At 43.4% G+C, this 16,711-nt stretch overlaps 2 protein-coding genes across 2 annotated transcripts; one reads left to right on the forward strand and one right to left on the reverse strand.

The window, feature by feature from the left end:
* The first annotated feature begins 3,467 nt into the window (after positions 1-3,467).
* Positions 3,468-5,623, forward strand: LOC137062455 (uncharacterized). Its single transcript, XM_067433318.1, has one exon. It carries the CDS (start codon positions 3,668-3,670, stop codon positions 5,213-5,215), a length of 1,548 nt encoding a protein of 515 aa, XP_067289419.1. The 5' UTR covers positions 3,468-3,667; the 3' UTR covers positions 5,216-5,623.
* A 5,203-nt stretch (positions 5,624-10,826) lies between these two features.
* Positions 10,827-16,625, reverse strand: LOC137062131 (RING finger protein 122). Its single transcript, XM_067432948.1, has 6 exons — positions 16,396-16,625; positions 15,057-15,207; positions 12,364-12,409; positions 11,410-11,451; positions 11,244-11,326; positions 10,827-11,127 (listed from the first exon to the last, which is right to left on the reverse strand). Exons 2-6 carry the CDS (start codon positions 15,164-15,166, stop codon positions 11,010-11,012), a joined length of 399 nt encoding a protein of 132 aa, XP_067289049.1. The 5' UTR covers positions 15,167-15,207; positions 16,396-16,625; the 3' UTR covers positions 10,827-11,009.
* Positions 16,626-16,711: the final 86 nt, after the last annotated feature.

The raw sequence follows: 16,711 nt of genomic DNA on the forward strand, positions 1-16,711 counted from the left end.
ATCTGAAATCTTTAATCTGTATTTTCAAAAACGGATTTTTTTCCAGGCTATTAATCAAAAAAAAAAAAAAATCTGCTGTTTCAAAATACATATCTATACAATTTCGACATAACATTTAAAATGTTCTATATTCAACATTTAAAAATTCTAATTTAGAACTATGTAAAATGCAACATATTTAATTTTGTTAGATTACACTTACAACGATTCAGATTTATACAATTCAAATTCAGATAATTTTGTCATATTTCTAGCTCCATTTTTATGGTTTAAAATAAAATATCCAAAACCGTAATAAAATATATATCTCCAAAGAGTCATTAGTTTTATATTTATAAAGGACAGATCCACTGTACTGATTCTTTTCTACAACAGCTGAGCTTGTGGAGGTGTGCAGTGGGCGGAGCTAAAGAGTCACGAGCACACACACACATAAAGCAACGTTCGTGTTGTTCTCTTTCATCATCTCGTTTCGAGATCCACCTATGGGAAGGGCATCCGTACCTGACCTCTGCAGAAGCATCCAATTGCACCAAGTCTGACAAGACAGGCAGGAGCGCGCAGCCAATGCCCAGTAAGGCCCCACCCCTTACCAGCGGGCATATATGGGCTGCATACGCTACTGTACATCAGTAAGTATATTCGCTTCTCGCGATCTCTGCACTGACACAGTTCGGTTAGATTTGCGCTGCTCACTTATTGTCTGCAGGAGGAAATATCGCCAGATCAGCCTCCACCGGGCGTGACAGTTCTATTCTGCCACATTCTGTGTCTGCATTCGGAGCCGCTCGCGCTCTCGTCCGTCTTCCTGTTCCACGGCTGCCGCCACGGACCTTTCTGAGTTTTTCGCGGGTATGTCGCTCTCTCAGTCTTCTCCTTCTGTGTCTAGCCTATTACGGGCCTGCCCGGCCGCGTGTGGGTCTCTTATCGCCGCTAAGGATTTTCACCCTTTCTGTGTGGTCTGCTTGGGCCTCAAGCACGCAGAGGAGGCAATAGAGAACCCGGAGAACTGCAGTTACTGCCTGGTACTGCCTAAGAAACTCCTGCGACACCGCCTTAAAGTTGCCGCTACTCAGTGTGGCGAGCTCGACTTGTCGTACTCGGATATGGAACACGGTGACGATAGCGCGCTACCGGGGACCTCCCGGGGCGCGACGGCTCTTGTTTTGGCTGACCAGCCCAATCCTGAGTTCCCCGAAGAGGACATCTTCACGGGTAACCTCCCGCTCGCCGACGATCTTGCCGGGTCCGGTGATTACGACGACGCGGGCCTTCTTGGAATTTCGGAGGACGAGGAGGCCATCCCGCCCTCTGTTATTCCCCAGGCTAGCGCCCCCGCGGCCTTGCCTGAATCCATCCTCCTGGATGTGTGTGAACGAGCGGCCGCTCGTCTCAACATTAAATGGCCGGCTCCACAGAGCGCCACCGACCAGGAGAGGGATATTTATGACGGTAAAGTGTTGGGAGCCCCCCCCGGCCCGAGGAAAGAACTCTTTCCCGTTCTTCCAGCGTGCGCTAAGCACATGAGGCACTACTGGAACGACCCGCTCGATCTTAAACACGGTCTCGCGGGGCTGGAGGTTAAAGATATGGCGGCTCATGGCATGGGCGAACCGCCTGCCATTGAGCCCTCCATTGCCAGACACCTCAACCCAGTCCAGGGAGGGCTGCCCGCCCCCCCGAAGCCGGTCCTTCCTAACAGGATGGACCGTTTTTCTGCCTCGGTGCACCAGGCCGTTTATAAATCCTCGGCCTTGGCTGTTAGGACTCTGAATGTCTCCTCCCTCCTTTCCGCTTACCAAGCGGAGATCCTGGACGATCTGGGCCAGCAGTTAGACAAGGGATCTTCTCCCTCTCCTGCACTGTGGAAGGAGATCATCACGGTTAACGACCTCGTTCTCCGTAATGCTCGTCAGGTCGTCCAAACCTGCGGGCGCTCTATGGCGCTTTCCGTGGTAGGAGAGCACTCGCTCTGGCTCAACCTGTCTGGTCTCCCGGATAGTGAAAAGAAACGTATCGCAGGCGCCCCGGTAGAGCCCGGCCGGGCTCTCTTTGGCCCCGCAGTTGCTATGATGCAACAACGATGCGACGACAAGAAGGAGCACGAGGCCTTCATATTGTATCTTCCCAGGAAGACGGTCCCACGCCAGGCGCCCCCTGTGCGTTTGCCTAACCCCCCGGTCCCGGGACGTAATTTTAATCAGGTCAAGGAAAAGCCTCGAAAGAAGTTTTCTGGGCTTTCTTCCTGCCCCAGAACCCCTGTCCAAAGGACGGAAGGTTCCTGCTGTAGGGTGTCCCCCTCCCGTGGCTGCCCAGCCCATATGTTTAGTGGACGATGTGTGTTCCCCCCTGTTCAAGGGGATTGTCGTGAGGAAAAGTTCAAAAGCAGTGTAACCACACCGCACATACTGTGTTCCCCTCACCCAAATAATAAAGGCTTCGGCCCCAGTGTTTCCCAGAAAACACAACACACACAGAAACACAAAAAACACAATAAATCTAACGAATCAAATGAATTCGTCACAGCGAGATACCCTCTCAATGTAGGGAAATACCCTTTCTCTCGTAATGGTGAACCTGCACGTGTCGTCCCTAGTTTCTCCACTAGAGGGCGCCATTGCATCACAAATAAGCCAGCTAGGCATGCTCGAAGCCAGCACGGCCTGGACGAGCATTCACACGAGCTGTGTGTCAGCCTGGCTTACTGTATTACGCATGATATTACAGGGCTATCGTCTGCAGATTGCTATGAAACATCCACGTTTCAGCAGCGTTCTCTTTTCTCACACAGAGGAAAGCACGGCCCACGTCCTGAAGGAGGAAATCTCCTCTCTTCTAAACAAAGGTGCGATTCAGGTGGTTCCCCACAATCTGATAAACCAGGGTTTCTTTTCCCGTTATTTCCTGGTCACAAAGAAGGACGGTTCCCTCCGTCCTATTCTGGACCCCAGGGTGTTGAACAAACATTTGAGGAAATACAGATTCATAATGTTAACCCTTGGTTCGCTCGCCCGTGTCATGAAACGGAACGACTGGTTCACATCGGTCGATCTGAGAGATGCTTTTCTCCACATAAGCATTTATCCACCACACCGGAAGTTTCTTCGTTTCGCCTATCAAGGCATTTGTTACGAACTCACGGTGCTTCCGTTCGGGCAAAAATTAAGCCCCCGAACTTTCTGTTTGCGTGTGGAAGCGGGCTTCACTCCCCTAAGAATGTCTGGTCTACGGATCCTGACATACATATGCGATTGGCTCATCATAGCCGATTCGTGGGAAAAGGTGTTGCAGGACACCTCCCGTGTGCTCGCGCACACCCGATCTCTGGACTTCAGGGTGAATGTGAACAAGAGCAGCTTTACACCCAGTCAGAGGGTGATCTTCCAGGGCATGAAGCTGAACTCAGTCTCCATGCGAGCGCGTCTCTCTCAGGAGCGCGTTCTCTCTCTGACGAACTGTTGAACGGTTTGCGGCCGAGCAAACTACGTTCAGAGCACATAGATTATTTAGAGCTTCTAACCAATTAGAAGGCTCTGAATCATTTTCTGCCTCGTCTGCAGGGACATCATGTGCTCGTACGCTGCGACGATACCACGACAGTGGCTATCAATCGTCAAGGCGGCGCGCGCTCGCCGAAGCTTCATGCCCTAGCTTACAAGCGTTTGGTATGGAGCGGGCGAGTTTTCCTGTCGTTACGCGCGACTCATGTTCCGGGAATTCTGAACAGAGGCGCGGATCTTCTATCGAGGGGGAACCCGCTCTTCGGAGATTGGCACCTCCACCCTCAGATAGTAGACATGATATGGATGAGACTACGGGCGCCCGTAGATCTGTTCGCCTCGCGCGAAAACAGCCATTGTCCTATGTTCTTCTCGCTAAAGGACTTGGACGCGCCCCTCGAGGTGGACACACTGGCCCACCCGTGGCCCAGAGTGCTGCTGTATGCCTTTCCTCCCCTGTGCCTGATAATTCTCACACTGGCCAGGGCGAGAGAGGGGGGGGTTTCTCTCATCCTGATAGCACCCAGGTGGCCCAAAGCGCCGTGGCTGGCAGAGATAATCCCTCTGTTGTATGCCCAGCCGTGGTGCCTCCCCCTCCGCACAGACCTATTGTCTTAAGCGAACGGGGAGATTTATCACCCACACCCGGACAGGGTAGCTCTCTGGGCTTGGCCCGTGAGAGGACGAACCTAAGCGCGTTAGGGCTTCCCCCGCGCGTGGTGGCTACTATACAGAATGCCAGGGCCGTTTCTACACGGTCATTGTATGGCTGTAAGTGGCAGGTGTTCGATGAGTGGTGTGATGGGCGGGGTCTCACGTCATATCAGTGCTCAGTCGCTGATATCTTGTGTTTCCTCCAAGACCTTATGGATAAGGGCAGGTCTTTTTCCACTATTAAGGTCTATCTGGCAGCTATCTCTGCTTGTCATGTGGGTTTTGAGGGCTCAACGGTTGGGCAGCATTCTCTAATCCGCAGATTTATGAAGGGCGCCCGTCGCTCCTTGCCAGTCATTAGGAGAACGATCCCTGAATGGGACCTCTCCATGGTGCTGGAAGCTCTTTCTCAATTTCCTTTTGAGCCTCTGGGGAATATTCCCCTTAAGTTGCTGTCCTTCAAAACAGCCTTGCTCTTGGCCTTGGCGTCAGCCAAACGTGTCAGTGAGTTACATGCACTCTCGGTCCACCCCTCGTGCATCAATTTCTCTCTGGGTGGAGATAAGGTTTTCCTCAAGCCTAATCCAGCATTCATGCCGAAATGTTTCCCTGCGTTCACATCGGAGGTGTTGGAGCTATCCGCTTTTCACCCTCCGCCCTTTTCCTCCGCGGAGGATCAGAGGCTAAATGCCCTGTGTCCAGTCCGTGCGTTACAAACGTATGTGTCTAGGACCAGCGCGTTCCGGAAGAGTGACCAACTCTTCGTTTCATGGGCTCCTCCTCGCAAAGGGGATCCCCTGTCTAAACAACGCCTCTCACATTGGCTTGTGGACGCTATAATCTTGGCATATGAATCAAAGGGAGTGCAACCCCCAGGGAACATCAGAGCTCATTCCACGAGGGGCTTGGCCGCCTCTTGGGCTCTGTTCAGGGGAGTATCACTGCAGGATATCTGTTCTGCGGCCAGTTGGGCTTCTCCCCATACGTTTGTGCGTTACTACAGGCTGGATGTCACCAGAACCTCAGTAGCACATTCGGTCTTGGGGGTGGGGTCTTCCTAACCCTGCCTTCCTTATGTGTGACACACATAGCCTATGTTTCATGTCCTGCTTCACACCGCAGTTACGCGGTTGCGTCGGTGTGGCGAGTTCATGATTATGAGACGCGTCGTGCACCGCCCCTCGGGGTGACCGTCTTTTTCTGGCTAACAGGACCTCACTGTGAGTGTATTGGGCAATCGGGGAGCTGTCCATGTCTCTCCCATAGGTGGATCTCGAAACGAGATGATGAAAGAGAACAATAGGTTACTATCGTAACCCCGGTTCTCTGAAACATCGAGTGGAGAGATCCACCAGCGTTGCCCCGCTTACCGCACGAGAAGCGAATATACTTACTGATGTACAGTAGCGTATGCAGCCCATATATGCCCGCTGGTAAGGGGTGGGGCCTTACTGGGCATTGGCTGCGCGCTCCTGCCTGTCTTGTCAGACTTGGTGCAATTGGATGCTTCTGCAGAGGTCAGGTACGGATGCCCTTCCCATAGGTGGATCTCTCCACTCGATGTTTCAGAGAACCGGGGTTACGATAGTAACCTATTGTTATATGCACTTACTCGTGAACTAGAACAAACAAACACACTTGCAGAACTCCGTTGCTGCTCCAAAAAAAACTACTGTTTCCTTAACACTGGGTTATTTGGGAAGCTGAACAAGGTTATCTTTCCCTCACAACCAAAAACACACTTCTTAAGTGACATTGATTTCGTGGTCGAAAAACTAAATGACAGCGATGCCAACGGCCCTGTCCCAAAAGGCACCCTAAATCCTCACGGTCTTCCTCTTGAGTCCGCACTTTCATGACGTAATTAGGGCTGCAGCTATCGATTCTTTTTGTAATCGATTAATCTACCACTTAATCGATCGATTAATCTGATAATAATTACTTTTTCTTTATTAAAGAGCAATAAGAGACAATAAGAAGGGTATCTTAAAATTAACATCTAATTTGTCTTCTTTTTAGAAAAATTAAGTTTTATTGCTGAAATTGCATACATTAATAACTGTGAAACTAAACAATTTTAATGCATACAATTGCCATATTATATTAAATAAAAATCTATTTCAAATTACTTTAAAAAGGTAAACATAGTTCAATCTAAAACTAAACCTACAACCAATAAATCTAAATAGTAGTAATATAAATAACAATAATGCCAATATAAATAATATAAATATTCTATAAATTCTATATAATATAAATATTCTAATATTCTATAAATATTCTATAAATAATATAAATAACTAAACATTGTATTTATGTTGTGCAACTTAACTTTCATGTATCAGCTTCAGCTCAGGCATGACATAAGCATTTACTGTCTTATTTACTCCTTTACTGAAGCAAAATGTATTGGACAGGTTAACTTGGAGCAAGAGATGTGCGGATCCGCTCTACCGTCACCGAATCAGCTGTTAGAAGCAAACCATCCACCGCACCCGGCAGTCACAACTTCAAATCCTCCGTGTTAAGCGCAATGCTATCGTCACATATTAGCCACACTGAAGTAGGTTGCTAAACAAAACAAAAAAATTATTTTGGCAAAATTACATTTACATAAACCAGGGTCGACAACCTATACATCACACGGAGGAATAACCGCTAGAACGTGATCAAACGCGAGATATGTTTAATTCAGTTAAAGTACATCACACATGCTGATCTTTTGAGCTAATCATTCATCATTGTAACACAGCTTGTTTTAAGTTAGTAGCTATAAATATGATTAAAGTGTGATATTTAAATTACACAAATCAATGAAAGCACGCGCAGCTCTGAAAGCACGAGCGCTGCTCATCACACACACACACACACACACACACACACACACACAAACGCGCGCGCGTTACAGCTTGTTCTGATATTTGTTGCGCCTAGTAATGAGAACATCTAATGGTGCATTTCGAAGATATTATCAAGTAGGATATATAAAGTCTCATTAAAGATTTCACACACACATCACAATGACGGTGATCCATGTGCAAAGCTGCAAACTCCATCGCGTTCATGTGTTTTGAGTTGCTCTTATCTCCTCAGCTGATGCGTGAACTGCCGCAAATGAAACTTAAATGTTCAGCGTCGCATCCTGAAGCTCAACACACAGTTTTCTTCATTTAAAAACAGCGATATTAAATGATATTACCAGTGCTGATGCCCGCCCGCTCTCTCTCTCGCATTGCGGTCTTTGGATCTCGACATGAGCTGAAAACGAAAGTTAAAGAACGACACGCATTCATTGCGTTTTAGCGTGATATGAGAGTTCCGCGTCTTTATTAAAATCAACATATTAACGATTTCTCTCATCCACCTGCAATGTTTGGGATGTTTATGCACCTGAACCGCGGATATAACCACAATCCGCTCATACTCCGAGTCCTTACACAAAAAATGTCTTTCTGCAATATCTGTGTGTAGTTAAATGGACTAAGCGAAGCGTCGAGGCAGATGATTTTGCCTCGAGGATTTTTTTGATTCGATTAACTCGAGTTACTCGATGAATCGTTTCAGCCCTAGACGTAATGCTGCTTTGACTGCCGAAAAGAAGTCCGCTGTGTAACCCTCAGAAGTGCGCATCGAGGGCGCATATTGACCTCAAACGGGGCGCTCGCGAGCACCCTTCTGAGACCTAAAAGGATGAATTGGAAACGCTGGTCTTCTTACTTAATGGACGCGCACGCAGCTGCCATTTTAAGTCCACAAGACCGAAAGTGCACATGAATTGTGCCTTTTGGTACGGGGCCGATGATGTGCCAATACAAACAGGCTTTTTTTAGCTTAGAAATCTAGACGCACTTTAGCGATAGCAAATCTAATTTGCAGCGAGTGTGGTCTAGCAAATCTCCATAGACTTGTTAGTTGGAAAAACCAAACTCTGGTCAGGCCAATCACATCGTGTATAGAGTCGGTGGATGGGGCTTAACATAATGACGGCAGAGTTGTGGAGATTCGGCGTGCTACTTGTAAACAAAGAAGCTGGTGAACAGCGGTCTTTCGTATTGGCACATACCTGTCAAGTATCCCGTTTTGGCCGGGAAAGTCCCGTATTTTACCCTTCTTTCCCGCCGTCCTCCCGTATTCGTATTTTCCCGTAAATCTCCCGTATTTTAACCTGCGTTATTAAAAAATAATAATACCGGAGTAAAAAAACAAAAAAACATTTCCAATCTGAGCTCTGTAACTAGCCTCGCGATAACTGCCATCTGCAGTAGCCTACAGGTGGTCGTTGTCGCGAGGTTATAGTGTGTGAGGTCAGATGACGACGAGTGACAACGCGGGGAAAAACAAAAAAGACGGATGATGGACGTAACTAACGATAGAGATGGAAGGCACTCCTGCCAACAAACCCAAACCCTGTGTAAATACCTTGATCAATGGGACAGCGAATTTAATTTTCTGAAGAGGAGCAGATGGAGGACAGTCACGCGTTTTGTAAGTTTTGTAACTGACTTCATGTGCGACAGGGGAAGATCTTTTAAAGTGACAGCATTCACTTATAATGACAATATAAAGAACAGAAGTAATTGCTCACTAAATATGCTCTGTTCTTGAGTAAATAACTTCAGTACCTTTAAGAAGGATTAATCTATATATAATTCTTAACTTATGCAGTACAACTACAATTTCTGTATATTTCCCACTTAAGGGAAATTTACATTTCCCTTAAGTTCTGATAAGTTGTTATACATGTAGGAAGAGCACAGGCACAAATAAAATGTATTATTATTATTATGCGTTTATGTGAGGATTTAACCCCCCCCCACCCCCCCCCACCCCCCAATCTATCCCGGATTTTGATACCCAAAAGTTGACAGGTATGTATTGGCATTGGCCGCAACTCTGGAAGACTTGGAGTTAAAGGGATATATTATCGCTTTTTCATATTAAACTGTTATTCCCTTAACTAAAACGAGTTGATACACACCTCTCTCATCTCTGTGCGTGCACTTAATCTCTCTGACGCGGTCTGATAGCATTTAGCTTAGCCCACTCAGCCCAGTTCATTCACTATGGTACCAAACAGAGATCCAGTTAGAAGCGACCAAACACCTCCACGTTTTCCCTATTTAAATACAGTTACACGAAGAGCTGAACGATTTAGTTTGGTGACACAAAATAAAATGTGACGCTTTTCTAAGCGGATTAAAATGGAGTACTATAATGTATGGCAGAATAGCACTTCTGAGAGTACTTCGACTCTGCGCAGTAAAAAGTCCCGGCTGAAAACATCCTCCCTCACATCTCCTCCTCCCTCTCTCATTTCTGTCAATAGGGGGGAGGGGGAGATGTGAGGGAGGATGTTTCAGCCGGGACTTTTTACTCCGCCAAGTCAAAGTTTTATTTTGAGTCACCGTACTTTATTGTTCAACTATTCGTGTAACTGTATTTAAATAGGGAAAACGTGGAGGTGTTTGGTTGCTTCTAACTTGATCTCTGTTTGGTACCATAGTGAATGAACTGGGCTTAGTGGGCTAAGCTAAATGCTATCAGATCGTCACCGAGCGTCAGAGAGATTAAGTGCACACACTCAGACGAGAGAGGGATGTATCAACTCATCTTAGTTAAGGGAATAACAGTTTAATATGAAAAAGCGGTGAAGTATCCCTTTAAGCTTTTCTTTGAGAAAATAACAAAAAACGGCACTGAAGTCATTTTTAAGAAGGGAAGATGCGTTCTGAGTTTTGCTGATCGGATGCGGCGAAAGTTTAATCAGTCAGCGAGCTCTGTTTCACCTTCGTTGCTCTGGTTGGTTGTAGCGCTATCCTATCGCGTGCAGAGGGAGTTTGAAAGACAACCGTTTATCCCACCCCTCAGATTGAGCTGTCAATGGTGAGTTTCCAGACCAAACATCTTGATGTGGGTCTGGCTTGTCAGGCCTTTTCATTTTATTTTGTCCATGTTTAGCACGAGAATCCAACTCTTTAAAGGAAGTGTATGTAAGATTGTGGCCAAAACTAGTACTACAAATTCTTTCAAATGACTGGAGGTTGCCAGATAGGCTGCAGGATCCAGCAGGAACGTTTGTAGCTGCAGCTGTGGTAACTAGAGCAGATCTGACAACCCGGATGCCGAAACACTACTGACTTCATGATTGGTAGATAGGTGGAGGGCGGAGCTTCAGGCCAAAACACAACATGTCAACATCACACTCTAAAAAATGCTGGGTTGTTTTACCCTGCGGTTGGGTTAAATATTTGCTTAAGACAACCCAATTACTGGGTAAGTCCATATTTGACCCAACATTGGGTTGTTTTTTTACCCAGAATTTTTTAGAGTGCAACATCCATTGAGGGCTGCAACAACTTTTAAATGACAATATCCTGGCCGGACTACTGCTGTCAGTGATATAAATATTTGAAATGAACATGATTTCTTAATGTCTAGTGACATATCAGGGCCATTTTATGATTACTTGAAATACATTTCTAACACACAGTTCCTTTAAACAGTGTAGTTTCCCCCCCCCCCCCCCCCCCAAGAATAATAAATGCTGTAGAAGTATTAGGCTAACTGATGAAACCTTATTGTAAATTGTTACCTGTTGATGTGAAACCTATTAGATTTTAAAGTCTCTTCAAGTTTAAGCAAATATCTCCCATATTAACACGGGACACCAACGAAAGAAATTCGCAATATTTATTGTGTGTAAACATTTTTTAACCACATATACAAAAAATTTTGAAATTATGTTTTATAACAGCAGTGCTTTTAAATACTGAAAAAAGCAGAGAAACTCTTATGAGCTTTCTATATAAAAATGTTGTTCCGTTGGAAACGTTGGTGTTTGGCAGAAAGGGAGGCTCAAAGCAACTCATCCAGCAAGTTTCCCGGGCTGTGCGTTTGTCCCAGAGCAGTGCTGATGGGGTTGTCGTTGCACATGGGACATGAACATCTCACTTCCAGCCACTTCACCAGACACCTGCGAAGAGGAAACATCAGAACGGCTATCCTGAACCCAGTCTGAGGAGGCCCAGTTCGTGTTCAGCCTCTTTTCTTCAATGGCATTAACATGATAAAAGCACCGGAGGGATTTACCTCTTGTGAAAGGAGTGTTGGCATGGTAACACTCCAAGCTCATCTTTTGTCCTGAAGTCCTCCAAACAGACTGCACATGTTAACTGACAAACACAAATGTACCAGAGGGACAATCAGAACAGTTTCAAAACTTTACAAATAGTCAAAAAGACAGAAAAAATCTTACCCCGTGTGCATGTAACCGTGTTGTTTCATCTTTAAATACGACCTGTAATGTAAAACATAGTGCTTTAAATGATAGTGGCACCAAAAGGCATTTAAACACATAAAAAACACTTACAGCAAGCGCCGTTTCTTTGAAATAGCACAAGCACACTTTCTAAGAATACATGTGACAAAGAGAAGTTTGAAAATGAAGGCAAAAGATGAGGATTGCGTGGATGATGATGATGATGATGATGATGATGATGATTACTGTGGAGGTTTAAGATAGTTGTCAATTCCATGATTAATCCAGTTCTAGAAATCAAACTTAAATTTCCATCATATATCCAGGTTTTCCAAGAACATGAGGATTTTATAATCATCAATATAATTATTATCTTTGTTTTTTTACTGGTAAACCCTTTATTGTGGGGACAAAATGTCTCCACAAAGAGGGGAATATTCAAAACCCTTGTCTTTGTAGGGATTTGTTTTGCTCCCCATGATAAAAACAGCTTATAAATCATAGTAAGTGATGTATTTTGAAAATGTAAAAAAGCTGATTTTTCTGTGATGGGTAATTTTAGGGGTCATTACACTATAAAAAGTCCCCATAAAACATAAAAACACAACGCATGTGTACGTACGTGTGTGTGTGTGTGTGTGTATATGAGTGTGATATTTAAATGAAATTTTTCACAATTCAGCACATTTGCGTGAGAGAGAATTCTGGTTCTTAAATATAAAATGTTGATTAATGTGATTCTCTCCAGCTGAGCTTCCTCTGATAGAACACCTGTGTGAACCTGAGGAGCAATGACTTCACACATCCACTGAAAATCACCAACACACCCGCTGATACAAACACACTGAGACTTCAAACATGAAGAAAGGTGAATTCTGCAGCAACTGAGACACGCAGGTACAGACATTGTCAAACACCTTTTGAAGATGTAACCTCACATCACACACTCACCATTTTGTATCCTGCTCTCACATTCCGAGCCTGATGTCTCAATTTACTGCAAAGAGAAAAAGACCACATGATTCATACATTAAAATAAATATTTATTACTGAAATAAATATATAATAACGTATATAATTGGTTAATTCATATACACTGCTGCCCCCCCCCCCCAAAAAAAAACACATTACTGGATCATTACTGCAGTGATTATTATGTTTCTAACATGTCATATTTTTGTTTTTTTCTCGACCAAAAAGTGTTGCACCTCTTGATGGAAATAAATGTAATGTTATTTCCATCAAGAGGTGCATTCATTTTTGGCCAAGATCTTTTATTGCCAATGAAAGAGTCCAGCACTCTGTAAATTCTCCTCCAGCACATCCCAAAGACTTTTAATGAATTTAAGATCTGGTAGCCGATTCATGTCACGTGTGAAAAGGATCCTTCATGCTCCCTCACAAACATTCTTTCACAGTTTGACCCTGATGAATCTTGACATTGTCCTCTTGGAATATGGCCATGACGTGTCTCCCTGCATGGTTCTTTAAGAAATTAAAAGCTACACACTCCAGCCATTAGGGTTACCGTAGTTGAACATTTGCCAAACATATAACATGCTAAAAACATAATAATCACTGCAATAACGATTCAATCATCTTCAACACAAATTGCTCAGGAAGTTAATGCTGGTTCTGATAGAAATATGTCAGAATACACAGTGCGTGGCTGTTTGTTGTGTATGGGGCTGCATAGCCGCAGACCAGTCAGGGTGCCGATGCTGACCCCTGTCCACCACCGAAAGTGCCAACAGTGGCACGTGAGCATCAGAATTGGACCACAGAGCCATGGAAGAAGTGGCCTGGTCTGATGAATCACGTTTTCTTTTACATCACGTGGATGGCCGCGTTGCTTACCTGAGGAACACATGGCACCAGGATGCACTATAGGAATATGGCAAGCCGGTGGAGGCAGTGTGATGCTTTGGGCAATGTTCTGCTGGGAAACCTTTGTGGTTGTTACTTAATCCATGTGGTTGTTACTTAAACACGTACCACCTACCTAAGCATTGTTGCAGACCATCTGCACCCTTTCATGGAAATGGTATTCCCTGGTGGCTGTGGATCTTTCAGCAGGATAATGTGCCTTCCACAAAGCAAAAAAATTCAGGAATGGTTTGACGAGTACAACAAGAGTTTGAGGTGTTGACTTGGCCTCCAAATTCCCCAGATCTCAATCCAGTCGAGCATCTGTGGGATGTGCTGAACAAACAACTCTGATCCATGGAGGCCTCACCTCGCAACTTAGGCAAGGTGAGGCAAGTTTATTCATATAGCACATTTCATACACAATGAATGATAAAGAGAATGAAAAAAGAAATAAAAATAAAATAGTGATAAACTAAAACAGTTATAAAAAGGAAAAAAAAGATGATGCATAGATAAGATAAGGTGCAATCAGTCGGACGTACAATGGCACAGAGCTCATTCAATAAACGCACAGATAAACAGATGTGTTTTGAGTCTGGATTTAAATGCGGCTACTGTTGGAGCACATCTGATCTGTTCAGGAAGCTGGTTCCAACTACGGCTGGCATAATAGCTAAAGGCAGACTCTCCTTGCTTTGAGTGAACTCTTGGTTTTTCTAACTGACTTGATCCTGCTGATCTGAGTGATCTGTTGGGTTTGTATTTAATCAGCATATCTGCGATGTATTGAGGTCCTAGTTCATTGAGAGATTTATAAACAAGTAATAGTACTTTAAAGTCGATCCTAAATGTAACTGGAAGCCAGTGTAAAGACCTGAGGACTGGAGTGATATGGTCATATGTTCTGGTTCTGCTCACAATCCTGGCAGCAGCGTTCTGTATGAACTTGGGCTCTTGGAAAGGCAGGTGAAAAGACCATTACAATAGTCCACCCTGCTGGTGATGAAAGCATGAAAGAGTCAAGTCGAGTCTCGCCTTGAAACAAAGCATCTAATTCTTGCTTTATTTTTCAGATGATAGTATGCTGATTTACCTTTGACATGACTACTGAAATTCAGGTCTGACTCCAAAATCACTCCAAGATTCCTGACTTGATCTTTTGTTATTTACTTAACTTACAGGACTTAAAGAATTTGCTGCTAACATCTTGTTGCCAGATACCACAACACACCTTCAGGGGGTCTAGTGGAGTCCATACCTCGATGGATCAAGGCTCAGCAAAAGGGGGACAACACAATATTAGGAAGGTGGTCATAATGTTATGACTATCTATCTATCTATCTATCTATCTATCTATCTATCTATCTATCTATCTATCTATCTATCTATCTATCTATCTATCTATCTATCTATCTATCTATCTCAAATATTATATCTGTCTTATTATAATCTGTCTATCTAATCTAGTGCTGTGTGTAGTATGTTTCTGAACCACACAAATTTGCCCTGGGAAGGTTTGCATCGCTCTGTGTTTGACATAACATTAGCCAAAAGCCTTTGGTCAAAAATAGCGTTGTGAACAAAAAGCGTGGAGATACAATCTGGTCCTGAATTGTTCGTGTTCGGAAGCGCGTGAGGCCAGAGGAAGTGCTTTCTGTCAGTCTGTCACAGCCGTTATTTACAGAGAACCCTGACGAAGTCCAGCGACGAACTTTATAAACATTATTCCGGATCTGCGGTTCTGGAAAACCATTAATGATTACAGTCACACTCACCTTATAAAGAAGCAGCAGAATATCAGGCTTAAGACAAACACAAATATCCCAGTGCCAAAGATGACCACATAGATGTTGAGAGGGAGTTCCTGAGAGGTCACTGGAGGCATGATGCTTTAAATATCAATCATTTCCTGAGGATCAAGAAGCCCTGAAAGAAGTGAGGACAGTTAATGGCATTCACAGAAAATCTAAGTAATTTTGTGCGATACATACAATAAGAGCCAGAACCCAAGACACAGAAGAGTAAAGTCTTGTGAAGTTTGTATTTTTTCATGTCATTACATTGTTTAGAGCATTTTTTGTTTTTTAAAGAAAAAAAAAAGATTCATGTTATGCTATGTCCTTGTATGTGGACATTGGGAAAATTACATGAAATTACATGTATAGGCAAAAACAATTTAAAAAAAAAAAATTCACCAATCAATTTTCAGAAATAGATATGATATAATGGAAAAGATATAACAGAATTAATTGATATATCATTTTACTTCATGCAATATGTGGCTAAAATGGCCATACATGGATTTTCCCATTCAATGCAATGTATCTATACACTGAATCTAATTTGCATATGAATGTCTTCTCTGAGCGACACAGTAATGAAAAAAGAACTATAATAATGGGAGTAATAGGCAAGATTTTCATAATAATATCTAATATTTTATAGGAATATGGATATGTAATTAATTTTCCTATTAATTTGTTGTGTCTTCTAAAATCTCTGATAAACATGATTTAAGTCCTGATCTCCTCTACAGTGGACATGTATGAAATCCATGCCATGTGTAACATAGTCATATTTTGATTAGAAACATAATATTTTCCTGACATGCTGATTTATAGCAATAAAAATTAGCCTATTGTTCAAATGATAATTACAAAAATGGTCATTTTTAAAGACCAAGGAGTTGTTGTTCTGGTGAAACTTCAAAACAAAAAAGCCATGAATGTGCTCTTTACAGGACATTCTTAAAATTGTGACACACACACACACACACACACACACACACACACACACACACACACACACACACACACACACACACACATATATATTCACTAAAATATAATGTCCTCGTACGTAGACGGTGGCACATATAGCCTATATTACATTTCGGGGTTAGAAAACCTAGCAAAATGCTTGGAAAGGCAGTAATAGCACTTTTTAAGAAACGATTTTTAAAACACTTTAGTATTTTTTAGTTGTTGTTTTTTTTAATCGATTGATCTAAAAGATAGCCTAAAGAAAAAAAAATGAAACCTTTACAGTGTGATTAAGCTACTTTTTTTTCTTTAAAAAAAAAAAAAAAAAATAGGCCTATATAAAAATTCTCACCATTATAAACAGGCTCCTATAGGCTTGGTGTCTTCCCGTCAGTGTTTATCTTCATACTCGGATTTCTCACGCGCCAACCTTCAAAACACTCAAAGGAATCACTGACTGTTCAGTGACATCTACAGTATCGACAGTCTGTAAATGGGAATAAAATAATATTCCGTCGGGAACACCGAGATCAAACAACGTAACGGACCGCAGACAGGCGTAAATATCTACATGCACGAGAAAACAATAAACCCCGCCTGTAATTCAGGGGGCGGAGCACAAATACAGACGATTCACTGATTATTCACTGCCTCAAAAACATCACATA

This window comes from Pseudorasbora parva, chromosome 23, assembly GCF_024679245.1.
Source record: "Pseudorasbora parva isolate DD20220531a chromosome 23, ASM2467924v1, whole genome shotgun sequence".
Lineage (NCBI taxonomy): Eukaryota > Metazoa > Chordata > Actinopteri > Cypriniformes > Gobionidae > Pseudorasbora > Pseudorasbora parva.